Below are 20,221 nucleotides of genomic sequence, written 5' to 3'. Positions count from 1 at the left end.
CATCCGGGAGGGGTACTCCCTCAACTTTTGGGCTCTTCCGCCGGACAGGCCTCCAGGAGAGTCTCTTTCCAACAGGGCGCAGCTTCCCCTACTGCTTCGGGAAGCGCATGCCCTCCTTCACCTCCGGGCAGTGGAGGAGGTCCCCCTTGTCAACAGGGCTCCGGTGTTTATTCCCGGTACTTCCTGGTCCCCAAAAAGACCGGGGACATTCGACCTATTCTGGATCTGCAGAAGTTGAACAAGTTCCTAGTTCGGGAGAAGTTCTGCATGCTTTCGTTTCCTATTTTGTATCCCTTGATGGACGAGGGGTACTGGTTGTGTTCCCTGGACCTGAAGGAAGCCTACAATCATATTCTGATCCACCCGGCTTCTCGACGGTTTCTTTTGCTTTCAAGTGGAGAACCTTCATTTGCAGTATCGGGTCCTACCGTTCGGGCTCGCTTCGTCCCCACAGGTCTTCACGAAGTGCCTCGTGGTGGTGGTGGCGGCCTTGCGATCGCAGGGCCTTCAGGTTTTCCTGTACCTTGACGATTGGCTTATCAAAGCTCCATCGAGGAAGGGGGTTATTTCAGCGACCCATCAGACTATTAAGCGTCTGGGGTTCGAGATCAACTTCCCCAAGTCCCAGTTGTGCCCCTCTCAGTCCCTGCAGTTTATTGGGGCTGTGCTGGACAACAGTCCACCTCCGGTCGTTTTTACCTCTGCCTCGGCAGGCCGTCCTTCTGCGGCTGAGTCAGCTGGTGTTGCAAAGGTCTTCGGTTTCAGCCAAGCAGATGATGATCCTCCTGGGACACATGGTCTCCACCGTTCACGTCACGCCATTTGCCTGGTTACACCTTTGTGTTCCTTAGTGGACCCTGGCGTCTCAGTGGCAGCAGGATCGGGATCCTGCTTCTCAGCACATTGCGGTGATTCCCTCCTTGAAATACTCGCTCCGTTGGTGGACCAGCTCTTCCAATCTGTCCAGAGGTTTGCTCTTTCTCGCACCTCCGCATCAGAAGGTTCTGACGACCTACTCCTCAGCGTACGCTTGGGGCGCACACCTTGACGGTCTTCGGACTCAGGGTCTTTGGTCGAGAGCGGACCGTCGCTACCACATCAACCTTCTTGAGCTCCGGGCCATTTACAATGCAGTGGTGGCTTTTCGTCATTTGCTGTAGGATTCTGTGGTCCTGGTGCGTACGGACAACCACGTGGCGAGGAATTATGTGAACAAGCAGGGGGTACGGGTTCCCTATCGCTCTGCAGGGAAGCCCTTCGTCTTTGGCAGTGGGCGTTACGCCACAACATCTTTCTTCGGGCGTTGTATATCCAGAGTGAGCAGAATTGTCTGGCGGACAAGTTGAGTCGCCTTCTTCAGCAGCACAAATGATCGCTCCATTCCCAGACTCTGCGGTAGGTGTTTGTTCGGTGGGGAACTCCTCAGGTAGATCTGTTCGCTTTGCCCCTCAATCACAAGTTGCCTTGATTCTGCTCGAGGATGTTCTCCCCCAGATCGTCTCGAGGCGGATGCTTTCCTTCTCGATTGGACGGGCAGGTTCCTTTATGCGTTCCCTCCCTTTCCTCTGATTCTCAGGACTCTGGTACACCTCAAGTCGGTCCGCGCCACCATGATCTTGATAGCTCCTCTGTGGCCCCGGCAGCCGTGGTTCTCCCTGCTCCTCCAACTCAGTGTCAGGGAGCCTCTGCTTCTTCCTGTTTTTCCTTCTCTGCTGTCTCAGAGTCGGGGTTCGCTGTTGCATCCAAATCTGCGGTTTCTACTCTTAACAGCTTGGTTCCTCTCCACGTGACTCCCTCCTTAGGTTTCTCTCAGTCGGTGAGGGATGCTCTCGAGGCCTCTAGGAAGAGCTCCACTCGACAATGCTATTCCAAGAAATGGACCAGATTTGCTGCGTGGTGTGCTGCACACAGCATGGAACCGTTCTCTGCCTCCTTGCCTTCCGTGCTAGATTATCTGTTTCACTTGTCTCGGTCTGGTCTCAAATCGACATCTATTCGAGTCCACCTCAGTGCGATTGCTGCCTTTCATCGGCCGCTTGATGGGAAACCGCTCTCTGTCCATCCAGTGGTCTCCCGCTTTATGAAGAGCCTCTTCAATGTTTATCCTCCTCTCAAGCCCCCCCCCTTCCCCCCGGTGGTTTGGGATCTTAATGTGGTCCTGGCTCAATTGATGAGACCTCCGTTTGAACCCATTGATAAGGCTCATCTGAAGTATCTCACTTAGAAGGTGGTGTTCCTGATTGCTCTCACATCTGCTTGCAGAGTCAGTGAGCTGCAAACTCTGGTTGTGGACCCGCCTTTTACTGTATTTCATCATGAAAAGGTGGTTCTTCGCACTCATCCTAAGTTCTTGCCTAAGGTGGTTTCGGATTTCCACCTCAACCAGTCCATTGTTCTTCCGGTATTTTTTCCTAAGCCTCACCCTCATCCTGGTGAGGTGGTGCTTCACACTCTTGACTGTAAGAGGACGTTGGCCTTTTACCTGCGCCGCACTGAGTCTCATCGGACGGCTCCTCAACTTTTCATCTCTTTTGATCCTAATCGGTTGGGCCGTCCTGTTTCCAAGCGCACCTTATCCAACTGGTTGGCTGCTTGTATTTCCTTCTGTACCCTCAGGCTGGTCTCTCGCTGCAAGGTCGGGTCATGGGGCATAGAGTCTGAGCGATGGCGGCATCTGTCACTTTCCTCAGGTCCACGCCTATTGAGGAGATCTGCAAGGCTGCCACTTGGTCTTCGGTTCATACCTTCACCTCTCACTACTGTCTGGATGCCTTTTCCAGGCGCGATGGCCAATTTGGCCAGTCGGTTTTGCGTAATCTGTTTTCATAATTTGCCAACTTTCCCTCCGTCCCTTTTTGGTTAGCTTGGAGGTCACCCACATGTCGAGAATATGCTGCCTGCTTGTCCTGGGATAAAGCACAGTTACTTACCGTAACAGGTGTTATCCAGGGACAGCAGGCAGATATTCTCGCAACCCTTCCACCTCCCCGGGGTGGCTTCTTTGCTAGCTATCTGAACTGAAGACCACGAGGAGGGGATGCGCCCTCTAGTGGAGCAGGAAGGCACATGCATGCGTGAGGAGCACTAGCAAACTTTGAGATCTTCAATCAAGCTTGCTTGAAAAGCTGTCCGCGACGGGGCTCCGTGGATGACGTCACCCACATGTCGAGAATATCTGCCTGCTGTCCCTGGATAACACCTGTTATGGTAAGTAACTGTGCTTTACCTAATTGAGCTGTTTGGTCTTAAGTTTCGTTATTAGCCATCAGGCAGATTTTGAGCACCATTGAAAGGCTATTCGAAATACTGATTATTCTATACTGCATAACACCCTTAAGGGGCAAGTCACAAGAACTTTTTTCTTCCTCTGTCTCCATCTGCTGATAGAGGGGATTAACCCTATTTGTATTGGTCTGATGTGATTAAAGGAGAGAGTTATCAAGACACAACTTTTCTTTAGCAACCTTTAAATATTAAGTTACTTCTAGGTTTTCCACTTAGAATAAAGAATAGCCAAGGAACAAAATTCCATCTCAGATTATTATTAATGTATTTATTTACATGTCTTATATACTGCTTCTATTACTTGTGGTTTCCATTACATCTGCTTCTTTATTTGATTATACTGGTTGTGAGAATGGGAGAGAATGTGTTGTAATGGGACATAACTGTAAGAAGTCAGCAAAAATCCAGATTGCTGTATTTTCTTGTACAGCACTGTCCTAGGCATGGGGTGATCCATATTAACCACTAGCCTTATATTTTATCTGACACACTAGGCTTGATATTGATGGTGTAAAGGGGACCCTTTTAAATCAGTGTCTGTATGCAGATAAGGTTAGAATATATGGGCATAGTGTGGCTGTGCTGGCTTATTTGATGGTTTGCATTGCATTTTGAGAAGTTTCTATTATGGTATTTAGTGCCTACTTCAAATATTTGATGGGGAAAATATAGATTTGTTTTTATAAGCAAGCTTTTTGTAACATTTGTTCTTTATTGAAGCCATGAAGGTGATGCCATTCGAGTGTCTGTGAGAGTCCGTCCTCTAGAAGGATTGTTGATTCCTGTTGATGGAGAACAAAGCTTGTGTTTATCTGTATTGTCGTCAAACACCATTCGGCTCCATTCAAAGCCAGAGCCCAGAATCTTCACTTATGATCATGTTGCAAATATAGATGCAACCCAGGTATAAAATGTTCCTGATGTTATAATGAAACATTTGTCAGCTGTGAAAATTGCAGTGGTTTGTATTTTATTAGGATAATGTGTGTCGTTAATATGAGAGTGTGTTTGATATACCTGTGTCCTTGTCTTCTGAAGAACAAAAAGTAGCCAACACTTAAAAGATAATTTTATAATAGGGCATCTAACATAATTTTATAACATAAGTCTGTATAAAAATACAGATGCTTATGTTGTACCTAGTGTGTAAAGGCAAAAACCAACCAATAGATCTCAATCTACCCAAAGTAATGGAGGAAAAAAGCCTCAGGAGTCCAGAGGTAATACTCCCATTCAGCAACGTAAACTGACACCTCATTTTAGGACTAGATATCTTTCATTGGCATAAAACCCTCCATAAGTTCAAAATAATCCAACATGTGATACAATGATCTAATAATCAATAATTAAGAAGTACTTATCCCTACCCGTTTCACAAACAAGCTTTTTTAGGGAATCCAAGAACCAATGAAAGATATCTAATCCTAAAATGAGGCGTTTATGTTGCTGAATGACAGTATCACCTCTGGATTCATAGAAACATAGAAATAGACGGCAGATAAGGGCCACGGCCCATCTAGTCTGCAAACCCCAATGACCCTTCCCTACCTTTCTCTGTGAATAGATCCCACTTGTCTATCCCATTTGGCCTTAAAATCAGGCACGCTGCTGGCCTCAATAACCTGAAGTGGAAGACTATTCCAGCGATCAACCACCTTTTCAGTGAAAAAGAATTTCCTGGTGTCCCTGTGCAGTTTCCTGCCCTTGATTTTCCACGGATGCTTCCTTGTTGCCGCGGGACCCTTGAAAAAGAAGATATCTTCTTCCACCTCGATGCGGCCTGTGAGATACTTGAATGTCTTGATCATATCACCCCTCTCTCTGCGTTCTGTGATCTATTGGGCTGGTTTTTGCTATGCAATTGTTATTTCTCTGGTTTGCAAAGGCAACATATAAAACTAAATTCTCCCTCCCTGAAGCTTCTGCACAAAGTTAGAAGCTGGTGTAGGTCTGTCACCTGTGTTTGCCTGGATATTTTATAACATAGATGTCGCACATCTTTGTTCAGTCCCTACCCCTAGTAATGCCTATAGGCCTGAGATTAAGAGTGAGTTAAAGATTTGAGAGCAGGTGGTGTATACATAACTTGTTTATATAGTTTTTGGAATATCTGGATGATGATGGTCCATTTAATTTAATAACAAAAAGTCCAACAGGACAGAGAACCCACGGGTATAAAACAGCACAAAAGGAAGTGGGAACGGACAATGAACACTCAACTGAAGATCACTGATGTAAGGCCAACTTGTTTATTTTAGAAAAGGACACAAGCAGATGCTGTGGACTCAACACAGCACTGTGTTTCGGCGTCTGAGGAACACCTGCATCAGGGTTCACTCTGGCGTATATGTTCTGGGATAAAACAAAGCTCGGTCCAACTAATATGCCAGAGTAACCAAAATCACTGAAAAGCTATGGAAGCATTTTTTTGTGTCCTTTTCTGAAATAAACAAGTTGATCTTACATCAGTGATCTTCAGTGGAGTGTTCATTGTCTGTTCCCACTTCCTTTTGTGCCATTTAATTTAATAAACATATTTTATTTGTATAAAAAGGGACCTGGATTAGGGGAGGTGTTGAGCCTGCACCAAGATCTTTTTAGTTGTTGGCAATATTCAACCGCTAAACAAAATAATTTCTTATCATCCCTTCAGACTAGTCCAGACTCTCAGGTTATATGTGCCTACCAGCAGATAGAAGCTGAGAACATTTGACTTTGAGATCGGTACAAATACCCTGTGTATTTCTCAGTTTCATAACAACTGATGGATATGCAGTATGAGCTGGTCTGGTAGGTCTGGGTAGAGGTCCCACAATACCTGGGAGTAAGCTAAGTGGGTTCTTCTCTACATTTTGGGCTTCTCTTAATTTTTTTCTTTTTACAAAAAAACAAACTTTAGAGCTTTGCCTGTCCTACCTTGTCTTTACTTTTGGGATGTTGGGCTATGAGAGCCTCGATAGCCCTGGGGTGTCACATCCAGGCCACAGGGAAAGCCACAATATGCCTCTGCTCTCTGTTCCCTCACTGTAATAGTGGAGCTTAAGAATTTTGGCAGCCTAGGGCTCTTTGGGGAAAGGGATGCCTATAGTTGGCTGTATCATGTGGTCCTTGGTTCCCTTGCATCCTGGTAAGGGCATTTTGGGTTCATCTTGGGGGTGGGGGGGGGTCAGGAATGGTGTGCCTCCGCATGCCACTTGTCTTCCAATAAGCCCCAAAATCAACAAAGTAGAACAGATGATTCGGATGAACAGATCTTTATTGAATGTCTTATAAAATTCAGAATTTTTGCTCTAAGTATTGTAATCCACAGATGTGAAATAGCACAGGATCTTACACTGTCTGTGTTTCAGTTTGTCCCATGTTTTTCTTAATAAAGACTATGGACTTTTCCTCCAGGAAATTGTCCAAACGTTTCTTAAAACCAACTACGCTATCCGCTCTTGCCACATCCTCTGGCAATGTGTTCCAGAGCTTAACTATTCTCTGAGTGAGAAAATATTTCCTGCTATTGGTTTTAAAAGTATTTCACTGTAATTTCGAGTGTCCCCTAGTCTTTGTAATTTTTGACAGAGTGAAAAATCGATCCACTTGTACCCGTTCTACTCCACTCAGGATTTTGTAGACTTCAATCATATTTCCCCTCAGACGTCTCTTTTCCAAGATGAAGAGCCCTAACCTTTTTAGTCTTTCCTTATACGAGAAGAGTTCCATCCCCTTTATCATCTTGATCGCTCTTCTTTGAATCTTTTCTAGTGTCGCTATATCTTTCTTGAGATAAGGAAACCAGACTTGAATGCAATACTCCAGATGAGGTCACACCATGGAGTGATATAGGGGCATTATAACATTCTTAGTTTTGTTAACCATCCCTTTTTTAATAATTCCTAGCATCCGGTTTGCTTTTTTGGCCGCTGCCACACATTGGCAGAAGGTTTCATTGTATTGTCTACCATGACACCCAGATCATTTTCTTGGGTGCTAACCCCCAAGGTGGACTCTAGCAACCGGTAACTTTGATTCGGGTCATTCTTCCCAATATGTATCACTTTGCATTTGTCCACATTAAATTTCATCTACCATTTGGACATCCAGTCTTCCAATTTCCTAAGGTCTGCCTGCAATTTTTCACATATAATTTGAATGCCATTAGTTTTGAGCATTAGTTGTGCCATTAGTTTTGAGCATTAGGGGGCTATTTTTCAGTGCTGTTTCCCGGACACTGATTACTATAGCATTGGATTTCTACGAACTGTCCTGTTAAGTCATTGAACAGATATTGCTCTCCTGGCAGGACGATAGTATCATTGCATTTTGAGTCTTAGGATTTAATGTTGTTTTTTGTATTACAAGTTTGCAAAATAGCTTGAATGTTTCTCTTCTATTTTTTTGCAGGGTTCTTGGAATTGTGTAAACTGGCATCATTGCATTTACTGTAAATACTGCTTCCTAGTCATCAACAGCAGATGAATCCAGAGACTAGTGGTAGAGATAGAGAGCACTGAGTTGTCCTCAGATATATTGGATGCACAGCCTCCTGGCCAACAGCCTCCTGACCAACCAATATTCTCAATCTCCAGCAGGCTGATGGATATGTTCCTCACAGCTCCTGGCTTCTGCCTGTGGATGTCGGTCCAGGCCTGGATATTGGCAGAGAAGGGGTGTCTGGCAGAATACTGCCAGCTTTGGAGGTTACATCTGGGCCCTCCCAGCTCCCTACCTCACCCTCCTGGGAATACACCTGCTCACCGCAGGCCCCTTTCCCGACCTGAGTCGGTGCCTTCTGTGACATTCTCCTTTCCCATGTGAAAAAAAGGGGCATATTTATGAGGAGTACCGGCTTGCAACAGCGGTTTTCATCCTCAGAGGCTTCAGCTCCCTTGATTGAAATATGTGTTCCGGCTTCTTCGGTTGCGGGTGAGTATTTATTTTGTTTTTTCTTTCTGCCTCTGCTCTGCTGGAGGCTGGTTGTTACTGTACTTTTTGAATAGCCTGGGTATGCTCTTGGTCTTAGTTGTCTCTATTGGGACAATAGCTGCTTCAGTTGTGGGGTTCCCCGACTGTTTCGGCTTCTATTGCTCTGCACAAGTAGACTTTGAGTAGTTATGCCACCCTATTCTTTCATTGCAAGCTTTGTTACCACCTGTCATTGGACAGTTCTCTATGCGTCCTGGTAACCAGGGGAGGGCTCTTGAGTTTTCTTCTCTCTCTTTAGCAGATCAGAGTCTTCGTTTGATGCTGGTTAGCGCTAGGTGCTTTCATGTTATTCATGCAGGTCTTACCTCTGGAGGTGGGGTTTGGCCCTTCTTCCCTTCCTTTGGACTTCAGATAGGACTAGGTATTTTGGATCTCTAGTCTTACCATGCTAGTCCTCTCCAGGTTGTTGCCTGGCTTTCCCAGGTTCTCTGGTGGCCATTCCCTGGTTTAATGCTCCTACATCGCGGTGGATAGAATAATTATTTCTTCCTTTTCGGTTCTCTGGGCTGTTCTTTTGGGGCTATGCTATGTCTCTTTCTCGCCTTCTCTACTCATTTTCTCTGGAGCTTAGGTCGGTTCCCTTGGGCAAGATTCTCTCTCTCTCTCTCTCTCCCTGGGGTCATTTTTCTTCATCACATTAAGTAGTTTCTTCACCTTGCATGTTGGACTTCTTGTTCCCCCCTATGGATGGCCAAGACAAACTTCTCTGTCGGTTACCTGATGTCTCTTTGGTGAGAGGACACTCGGGTGCACTGGCGTCTTAGTTGCGATTTAGCGGCTTTCTCTATCCAGACAAAATCACCTCCAATGCCGTCGCTTTGGACATCTTCAGTGGGGCTGTTGCGAAGAGTATAGGCCTGGCAGGTACTTCGTTTTCTGGGATCTAAGGTCCATGTATCTGGGTGAGTTCCTTTCCATTTTCTCTCCTCATTTTCTACTTGAATTTTTTCAGAAGTTCGCCTCTTTTGAGAGATCTGTTGAACTCGTACGTGGAATGGCATCTTCTTTAGGCGGTGTGCCATTACCTGTTGTGTTACAGGCTTGATGCCCTAGAACCTGCGAGAGGAAGAGGGTCTAGTATTCGGTTGTGCTTTTGTTTTCTGAATGTCATGGTTTTGCCAAAGCTAGGTCCATTGCCAGATATGGTGGATTCAATCGATAGGAGTTTTGTATGGAGCCTTGGAGTAACTAAAGTCTGGTGCTCTGCAGTCAGGCGATGATTGCTCTTGCTCACATGTGCTATGAGGATTAGCCTCTGTATGATCGTGGGATACATACACTGTGTTTTCGTATCTCCTTGGACGTTTGCTGCAGGGCATAATTCGAGAATGGAGGACTTCACAATAGCTTGTTCTCTAAATGTCCACAATGGTAGCCTGGGTGTGGGGCTACTTATGGAGTGGCCAGCAGTGGGTTGGGCTTGAGAGAGTGGGTTTATTTCCCTACCTACGTTAGGACTGCTTTGGTACATCCCACTAGTCTCTGGATTCATCTGCTGTTGATGGCAAGGAAGGAAAAATTATTTGCCTACCTGATATTTTCTTTCCTTTAGTCACAGCAGATGAATTCAGAGCCTCACCCTGTTGCAGTGTTTGTTGCTCTCAGGCGTGGTTTGGGCATGATTTTTTGGCTGGAATTGCATTCTCGGTTTTTTAAGTATCGGTTGTTTGTGTAGCACATGTGGGGGGAAGGAGTTTCATATATTTCATGTCTTTTAAGTGCTTTATTTCGACTACTCTGAGAAGACCTATACTGGTTAGCCAGGAGGCTGTGCATCAAATATATCTGAGGACAACTCAGTGCTCTCTATCTCCACCTGATGGACGTAATCCCACTAGTTTCTGGATTCATCTGCTGTGACTAAAGGAAAGAAAATTATCAAGTAAGGACATAATTTTTCCATAATTGATATTTACCTCAGATGACAGTGGTTTGAATGTTTGTATATTTTGAAATATTCGAGTATCTCCTTTTTCAGGTAAATTGACATAAGTGGAAAGTTTTTATTCATGGTAATAAAATAAACATATAAAGTTTCAAAGTAAATTGTATAGATCTCAGCTTGCTACAGAAAAGAGCTTGTTCAATTAGCCTGTTTAAACTTACCAAATTCTGCTTGAATCCTGCAAGTGACTATTAGCATGGATCAGCTTTCTGCATTTATATGTATTTCTTCTTTTTAGGAATCGGTATTTTCAAGTGTGGCCAAAAACATTGTGGAGTCCTGTATGAATGGCTATAATGGTACTATCTTTGCATAGTAAGTTATTCAATTTTGTTTTATATGAATGAGTCGGTATATTAAGAAAGACTAAACAATTTATTTTGCTAGGTTAAAAAAAAAAGATGTAAATGTGAATAAGAGTGAGGCTAACATAAGAATTGCCATACTAGGACAGACCGAAGGTCCATCAAGCCCAATATTCTGTTTTCAACAATAGGTAACCCAGGTCTCAAGTACCTACCTAGATCTCAAGTAGTAAAACAGATTTTATGCTGCTTATCCTAGGAATAAGTAGTGGATTTCCCCAATCTATCTCGATAATGGCTTATGGTCTTCTCTTTTAGAAGCAACTGTCGGCCTTCCCTCGAAGCAGTCATCCCTTTTATGATGATATCTTTTCAATGGTACCTTGTTCCGAACGACGCTCCTATTGAGCAACTGTTGGCCTTCCCTCGGAGCAGCCTACCCTTTTATGATGATATATTTTCAGTCATACCTTGTTCCGAACGACGCCCTTTTGAGCAACTGTCGACCTTCCCTCGGCGCAGTCTTCCCTTTTATGTTGAGGCCTTCCCTTGGAGCAGTTTTTAAACTAGAAACTATCTCCTTTTTAAATGTTGATGCCAGCAGCCGGGTTAATCCCTCTTTATGGAGTAGGCTCCCCTTCCCCATTATGTCATCCAGTTCCTAACAAATCTAAAACCCTTCTTTCTGCATCATCGCCTCATCCATGCATTGAGATTCTGGAGATCTGCCTGTCTTGGGTCCTGCGCGTGGAACAGGGAGCACTTCTAAAAATGCTACCCTTGAGGTTCTGGATTTTAACTTGCTAACTAAGAGCCTAAATGTGGCTTCTAGAACCTCCCTATAACATTTCCCTGAGTCATTGGTACCCACGTGTACCAAGACAGCAGACTCTTCCTCAGCACTGTCTAATTGTAAAATCTTCTTTTTCTGACTGTATTTTAAACTAATGTTAAACACTAAACAAAGACTTGACTGCTATTTGTGTCCTAATATATTATCTTATGCTCTGCAATGCAACCTAAAATACTAATCTAGGCTAAAACACTTTTTATATAAAAATTCTAAGAGATTCTAAAAGTTACTCTATTGCCTAAACTGACTTTGCTGAAAAAACAGAGTACTGAACTAAAAAAGTAAAAGAGAAGGATAATGAAATAACCTACTGAAGCCAAAGTTTCATCTTTTCCTAAGTTTGAAATCCAACAGATAAGATATATAAATTAAAAATAAGACTGAAGGGTCAAATTTCCAAATGGATAAAGGCTGGTAATGGAGTGCTCCAAGGATCATATTCATAAATGACCTGGAGAAGAGAGGAATGAGTGAACTGGTCATGCACTTTCTATATTACATGATATCTTTCATTCCTTTAGTCCTATCGGAACCAGTCCAGACAGATGGAATGTAGCAAAGCACTGTTCCCAATATAAGGCAGGATAAAAATATAAACACTGAAAAAGGAGAGAGAATTTTGCAAATAAATAGATTAATCACCCAGGTCTTAGAAAAAAAAAACCTAAAAACTGACAGAGAGAGAGGTAAACTGGAATAGTCTTGGAGGTCCTTTCCAGTGGTACCTAATAGAGGAACTAAGAGCAATCAGAAGGACTATGGAAGAGGAGAAGAATGCGAGTCCATAATAAGAAGGAATAATAGAAAATAGCATTGATAAACCAAGAAGCAAATGCAACTAAAGTTTTTCTTTATGAAGGGAATATTTTATTTTAACAACAATGGACATCTGGAAGGGTTGACTATTCAGAGAAGAAAGGTAAGAACATAAGAATTGCCTCTGCCGGGTCAGACCAGGAGTCCATTGTGCCCAGCAGTCCGCTCCCGCGGCGGCCCTCCAGGTCCATGACCTGTAAGTAATCCTTTACCTAAATCATTTATTCCCTAATCATTTAATATCCTGTATAGTAACCCTTTATCTATACCCTTCAATCCCCTTCTCTTTCAGGAAGTCATCCAATCCCTTTTTGAAACCCAATATTGTACTCTGTCCTATCATCTCTTCTGTAAGTGCATTCCAGATGTCCCACCACCCTCTGAGTGAAGAAGAACTTCCTAGCATTCGTTTTGAATCTGTCTCCTTTCAGTTTTTCTGAATGCCCTCTTATTTTTGTTGTCCCCGCTAGTCTGAAGAATCTATCCCTCTCCACCCTCTCTATGCCTTTCATGATTTTATAAGTCTCTATCATGTCCCCTCTAAGTGTCCGCTTTTCCAGGGAAAAGACCCCAGGTTCTCTAGCCTTTCAGCATATGAAAGGTTTTCCATGCCATTTATCATCCTTGTTGCTCTTCTCTGGACCCTCTTGAGTATTGTTGTGTTAAATGTTTATATTAGTGGAATTCTCAGATACCTACACCGTCAAATCATAAACGATTGTTCAAACGGCTCATGTAGGTATAAGTATCAATCATTGAATTCCACTATTTTTCTATTTTGCAGTACTCAAATACTAATGAAACAGTTTAATATTGCACTTATCTTTCTTTTTATAGTGGCTTTTTTCTTTTTGCTTTTTTGCTGTCTGTGCCGTGCCGACGGGACCCGTTTCGCCCGAATAAGGGCTTCTTCAAGGGTCTAAGGCTTTATAAACACAGAAAACAATAATTACTGCTGTTACATTCTATAAACATTCATCAATATAATTTTATTTAAAATCGGGTTTACTCACTGTGCACTTCATACAGCGTCTCTTGCAAAATGGCGTTAGCAGTTCTAAGGACGCCACGCATGCGCTTTAAAGATGTATCAATTAAGTGACTATTACGAATCTTAAAGGGACATCCCAATAATATTATCACAAGAGTGTGAAGTGAGTATCAATTCAATAACGACTGTACAACTTAAAGATTATTGTTATCGTACAGATCTAAAAGAAAGCACTCCAATCTATGTTCGCGTTCAGACCTCCCGGTTTTAAAGTTCCTAAGTTGAAAATCCAGCGTGACTCTTTTTGTAATAGATTCCTATGTCTGTCTCCCCCACGTGGATTTGGAATAACGCGGTCTATTGCAAAACATTTAAGTTCCCTAATACTGTGTTGTGCTTGAATACAGTGTTCTACTAGGGGTGCTGTGATCCTCATACATTTTATGTTCGATTTATGTTCAATAAAACGCGTTCTCAGTGATCTAATGGATTTCCCTACATACCATTTTTTACATGGACATATTATTACATAAACTATGTATTCTGACGAGCAGGTGAGGAAATGTTTTATAACATGAACTTTTCCATCCTTTGGGCTGATGAAATCTTTTTGTTGCAACATATTCTCACATACACTACATCTCCCACATTTGTAGAAACCTTTCGGTAATAGATTATCATCTGTAGTTCTTCTTTTATAGAAATCTGCTGGTGAAAGGATTTCTTTTAGGTTTCTTTCTCGGGCAAAAGCAATCCTTAATTCAGTTTCTTGAAAGATGGGATTAGTTCTCATAATTCTCCAATTGTTTTTAAGAATATTGGCAATAGTATTGCCATATGCTGAGAATTTTAATACACAGGTCATCTTGTCATCCTCTCTAGTTTGTTGTTTATTTAAGCCTTTGTTAACTAGCCAATCTCTGTGGCAATATTTTGCCCTTTTGTACGCTCTTTTCAGGATATTGTAAGGATATCCTCGACTCTCTAATTTCTGTATCAATGCTTTAGATCTTTTATTAAATTTTTTCATAGTAGAGCAATTTCTTTTGAGGCGCAAAAATTGTGAAAATGGCAAGTTCTTTTTCAAATTTTCAGGGTGACAACTGTGATAGGACAGGAATGTGTTTCTGTCTGTTTCTTTTATGAAAACATCAAATTCAAAAAACCCATCTTTTTGGAAGATCGTGATATCTAGATAATTCAAACTTTGACGTGAGAATTGCATCGTAAACTTAATGTTAGAGTCGCAACTATTTAGCCAAGATAAAAATAATGCAAGTTCAAGTTCATCCCCAGTCCATAACATTAGGATGTCGTCTATATATCTGAACCAACTATGGATTTTAGTTGAAAACGGTGAATTGTCAATCCATGTGGATTCAAAGTTCGCCATGTATAAATTGGCCACTGAAGGGGCGAATATAGCACCCATAGCTACTCCTAGTTTTTGTTTAAAAATTTCTTTATTAAACATGAAGTAATTCTCTTTCATTGCTGTTCTCGACAATTGCATAAGGAATTCTGAGGGAATAGTATGTGGTCTACTCCTTCTATTAAATATTTCCTTAATTACATCTAAAGCTTCGTCCTGAGGAATTGATGTGTATAATGAAATAATATCAAAGGATACCATTATAAATGGAAAGTTTTCTGAATGGACCTCTTCTAATTTGGACATTAACATGCTTGCATCTTGAATAAAAGATTTAATTTTGGGAACCTCGTCTTTCAAAAACATATCTATAAACTTTGAGATAGGTTCTAGTAAAGAACCTCGTGCTGACATTATTGGTCTCCCTGGTGGGTTACTTAGATCTTTATGTACTTTAGGTAATGCATAGAACACAGGTATTATAGGAAATTTTTTATTCAAAAATTTATGATCTTTCAAAGTCAAAAAACCTTGTTTTAAGCCTTCATCTGTGATCTTTGCTATCTGATTTTTCAACTTTTTCGTTGGATCTAATGGTAATTTTTCATAAACTTCATGGTTGTACAATTGTCTCAAAATTTCGATATGATATTTTTCTCTGTCTAAAAGGACAATGGCTCCTCCTTTATCTGCTTTTTTTATTATGATTTTCTCATTTTCCTTTAATTTTTTAATCAATTCTCTTTCATTTCTGCTCATGTTGTTATGATGATATTTTTTGTTATATCTCCATAATTCAATGTCTTTCAAAACGCATAATTTAAAAGCATTTACTATGGGATCCAATGGAATTGGAGGAGTCCAAATACTTTTAGGTGATACTACTGTACGATCTATGTTGTGTGGTTGATTTTCAAAATAAATCCTTAGTTGTAGTTTCCTTATTAATTTCTCTAAGTCCACATTAAATTGGAAGTGGTCAAAGTCGGTGGATGGAACAAATGAGAATCCATATGATAGTACTTTAGTTTCATCAGTACTAAGGGGATGTTGAGATAAGTTGATCACCACTGGTTTCTCTGTGTTTGTGACCGAGTGGTCGGTCTTTGGCGTTGATTTCCTCGCCTCCCTCTCGATCTGCCGCGTCTTGAAGATTGGCCTCTTCTTAAAAAATGTTGTTGTTGGCCATCTCCACTACTCGATGTTGAAATGGATGAGACGTCTGAACTTAATGCGTCTGTCTGGTTAGAGTTCTTATCATTCACATTCATCCAGGGATATACTTTTTTATTAAGATAATCATACTCATCTCTCTTGAATTTTCTGAGTTTATTTTTCTTCAAATTCTCTCTGAATTCCTCCATATTATTTGTCAGTGTTTTAAATTTATCTACGAAATCTATTTCAGATGTATTTGATTTTAAATTATTCAAATCGGAATCTAATTTCGACTTTTCTTGATTGATCTTATTCTGACTGTTTTCAATAATTAATAACATTAGATCCAATGCGCATTTGTTGAGAATTTTGCTCCATGTTTCAAGAAATTGTGTATCTTCTTTGAAGATCTGTGGAGCTTTCATGATTCTTAATCCTCTTGGGATCCGTTCTATTTTGCAATATTCTATTAACATATCGCTGTTCACTTCCATACTTATTATAGATTTGTATGCTTTGTTCAAATCTGACCATATAGGTGAAGATATATTTGTGGTCGATGTCATATCAAATTGTGTGGTAGTCTCTAATAATTTCACTGCCTTCTCTTGTGAGAAACTAAAAACAGTTTTCCACCCTTCCATTGCCATGTCAAAACAATAGTGGGAACACTCAATAAGAATGTGATGGCGCCCAGTCTTCAATTCTGGAAACAGACCAAACAATACAGACTGGTGTGTTAAATGTTTATATTAGTGGAATTCTCAGATACCTACACCGTCAAATCATAAACGATTGTTCAAACGGCTCATGTAGGTATAAGTATCAATCATTGAATTCCACTATTTTTCTATTTTGCAGTACTCAAATACTAATGAAACAGTTTAATATTGCACTTATCTTTCTTTTTATAGTGGCTTTTTTCTTTTTGCTTTTTTGCTGTCTGTGCCGTGCCGACGGGACCCGTTTCGCCCGAATAAGGGCTTCTTCAAGGGTCTAAGGCTTTATAAACACAGAAAACAATAATTACTGCTGTTACATTCTATAAACATTCATCAATATAATTTTATTTAAAATCGGGTTTACTCACTGTGCACTTCATACAGCGTCTCTTGCAAAATGGCGTTAGCAGTTCTAAGGACGCCACGCATGCGCTTTAAAGATGTATCAATTAAGTGACTATTACGAATCTTAAAGGGACATCCCAATAATATTATCACAAGAGTGTGAAGTGAGTATCAATTCAATAACGACTGTACAACTTAAAGATTATTGTTATCGTACAGATCTAAAAGAAAGCACTCCAATCTATGTTCGCGTTCAGACCTCCCGGTTTTAAAGTTCCTAAGTTGAAAATCCAGCGTGACTCTTTTTGTAATAGATTCCTATGTCTGTCTCCCCCACGTGGATTTGGAATAACGCGGTCTATTGCAAAACATTACTGTGTTGTGCTTGAATACAGTGTTCTACTAGGGGTGCTGTGATCCTCATACATTTTATGTTCGATTTATGTTCAATAAATGTTTTGCAATAGACTCACTTCACACTCTTGTGATAATATTATTGGGATGTCCCTTTAAGATTCGTAATAGTCACTTAATTGATACATTGGTCTATTGCAAAACATTACTGTGTTGTGCTTGAATACAGTGTTCTACTAGGGGTGCTGTGATCCTCATACATTTTATGTTCGATTTATGTTCAATAAATGTTTTGCAATAGACTCACTTCACACTCTTGTGATAATATTATTGGGATGTCCCTTTAAGATTCGTAATAGTCACTTAATTGATACATCTTTAAAGCGCATGCGTGGCGTCCTTAGAACTGCTAACGCCATTTTGCAAGAGACGCTGTATGAAGTGCACAGTGAGTAAACCCGATTTTAAATAAAATTATATTGATGAATGTTTATAGAATGTAACAGCAGTAATTATTGTTTTCTGTGTTTATAAAGCCTTAGACCCTTGAAGAAGCCCTTATTCGGGCGAAACGGGTCCCGTCGGCACGGCACAGACAGCAAAAAAGCAAAAGGAAAAAAGCCACTATAAAAAGAAATATAAGTGCAATATTAAACTGTTTCATTAGTATTTGAGTACTGCAAAATAGAAAAATAGTGGAATTCAATGATTGATACTTATACCTACATGAGCCGTTTGAACAATCGTTTATGATTTGACGGTGTAGGTATCTGAGAATTCCACTAATATAAACATTTAACACACCAGTCTGTATTGTTTGGTCTGTTTCCAGAATTGAAGACTGGGCGCCATCACATTCTTATTGAGTGTTCCCTCTTGAGTATTGCCATATCCTTCTTAAGGTACGGTGACCAGTATTGGACGCAGTACTCCAGATGTGGGTGCACCATCGCCCAATACAGTGGCAGGATAACTTCTTTCGTTCTGGTCGTGATACCTTTTTTGATAATGCCCAACATTCTGTTTGCTTTCTTTGAGGCTGCTGCACATTGTGCCGCCGGCTTCATTGTTTTATCCACCAATACCCCCAAGTCCTTTTCTAGGTCGCCTTCCCCTAGTACCATCCCTCCCCTCATATAGCTATACATTTGGTTCCTTTTCCCTATGTGCAAGACTTTACATTTCTCTACATTGAAGCTCATCTGCCATCTTTTTGCCCACTCACTCATTTTGTTCAGGTCTCTTATAGTTCTTTGCATTCCTCAACAGTTCTGACCCTACTGGAGAGTTTTGTGTCCGTGAATTTTATGACTTCGCACTTCATCCCCGTTTCCAGGTCATTAATGAATATATTGAACAGGAGCGGTCCCAGCACTGACCCCTGTGGGACACAACTCGTGACCCCCTTTCCAGTCAGAGTAGTGTCCCTTTACCCCTACCCTCTGTTTCCTGTCTGCCAACCAATTCTTGATCCATCTGTGCACGTCCCCTTCCACTCCCATGGCTCCACAGTTTCCTTAGTAGGCGCTCATGTGGTACCTTGTTGAAGGCTTTTTGGAAATCCAAATATACGATGTCTATGGCGTCACCTTTGTCCAATTGTTCGCTTATCCCCCTCAAAGAAATGCAGTAGATTCGTTTGGCATGATCTTCTTTTGCAGAAACCATGCTGGCTTGTTCTCTTCAGATTATTTTTTTCTATATGCTCATTGATACTTTCCTTGATCAATGATTCGGCCATCTTCCCCGGAACTGAGGTTAAGCTCACCGGTCTATAGTTCCCTGGGTCGCCTCTCGATCCTTTTTTGAAGATAGTGTAACATTCACTATCCTCCAGTCCTCCGGGATTACCCCTGTTTTCAAGGATAGGTTAGAAATCTGTCACAGTAACTCCGCTGTTTCGTCTCTGAGCTCTTTCAGAGTTCTCGGGTGGATTCCGTCTGGGCCAGTCTACTTGAAGCAGCCATGCACCATAAGTAAATGTATCAAGAGATGTTATACTTGTAGCTGCTAAAGTTGAGACATCCAGGCTGTCACTATAGCAAGACTTACAGGCGATTGTGGTGCCTGATGCCACACAGGCAGCTGTGGCAGCAGTACAAACAGGATAACAAAGTAGCATTCTGCACTAGCTGACAGAAACAGGAAAACAGTTTTGACGGGAAAAATTGTAATAGTTTACAACACGTAGAAAATTTGTCACACAGAAATGGAAGTTTTAATATTATTTGGTCTTTGACAAGTATATGAGAGGAAGTTTGAGGTCCTAGAAAGAGGAGACCTCAGCAGTGCTAACTTGCACAAGTTTTTCTAAGAAACCGCAAAGCCTGTGAAGTTTGCCTAGATTGTTGCATTCTTGGATGCAGGGGAAATGATGGTATATATTATGTCCTGCAGCGGTCCTGAATAATTGAGGCAGGTATCAATGTGCTTTTTTTGACCTTGATTTTTGACAATCTGATGTCAACTCCATGCCATTTCTACTCTTTTAATTTTGAATTGTAAGCTGCCTTGTTGCAGCGTATCGAGTACTGAATAAAATAAAAGTAATTCACTGAATCTGCTTATAGTTTTCTTTTTATTCTCCTTTTAGTGGACAGACTGGCTCAGGCAAAACATTTACCATGTTAGGTAAGTGATGGAATCCACTCTTTTTCTTATTTTAAGCAGATGATCTCCTCTGCCTCCTACATCTTATTTTTGTTTAAGTAAGTCTTTAAGATGTTTCTTAAACTCGACTGTTCCACCTGAGATACCAGGTGTGCTGCAAGACACCGAGGAGGAGGGGAGGCGCCAACTGACTGCCTATAGGACATGCCTCTCATGGTGAGAGGCACATCATGTAGGCAGTCAGCCAGCGCCTCTCCTCTCCGCAAGTCTTCCCTTCCAGCACTCCCCACTGGTGGCTCAGGGCCCTGTCTGGAGGGCCTTTGCATATGTGCAGACATCACATTTGCACACTTCCAGATGTCTCGAGCCGTGGCCACCACATTTGGTGTGCTGCAGCTTGGCAAAGTTTGCAAGACACTGCCCTAGGAAATGCATTTCAACTTAATAGAACCCTAACCAAAAAGATAGCTCTGTTGCAATAGCAAAACATA

At 41.6% G+C, this 20,221-nt stretch overlaps 1 protein-coding gene across 3 annotated transcripts in view; it reads left to right on the top strand.

Annotated features, from left to right (window-relative positions):
- KIF15 (kinesin family member 15) overlaps window positions 1-20,221 on the top strand; it is a 288,169-nt gene that overhangs the window by 20,204 nt on the left and 247,744 nt on the right. For all 3 annotated transcript variants that reach the window (XM_033930440.1, XM_033930441.1, XM_033930439.1), the window contains exons 3-5: window positions 4,006-4,189; window positions 10,443-10,519; window positions 19,714-19,751. In XM_033930440.1, coding sequence (XP_033786331.1) covers window positions 4,006-4,189; window positions 10,443-10,519; window positions 19,714-19,751 — 299 coding nt within the window. The remainder of the gene's footprint in view (window positions 1-4,005; window positions 4,190-10,442; window positions 10,520-19,713; window positions 19,752-20,221) is intronic.

Source organism: Geotrypetes seraphini, chromosome 2, assembly GCF_902459505.1.
Source record: "Geotrypetes seraphini chromosome 2, aGeoSer1.1, whole genome shotgun sequence".
Taxonomy (NCBI): domain Eukaryota; kingdom Metazoa; phylum Chordata; class Amphibia; order Gymnophiona; family Dermophiidae; genus Geotrypetes; species Geotrypetes seraphini.
The sequence above is the reverse complement of the archived record's forward strand: the minus strand, read 5'-3'. Positions and strand labels throughout refer to the sequence as shown.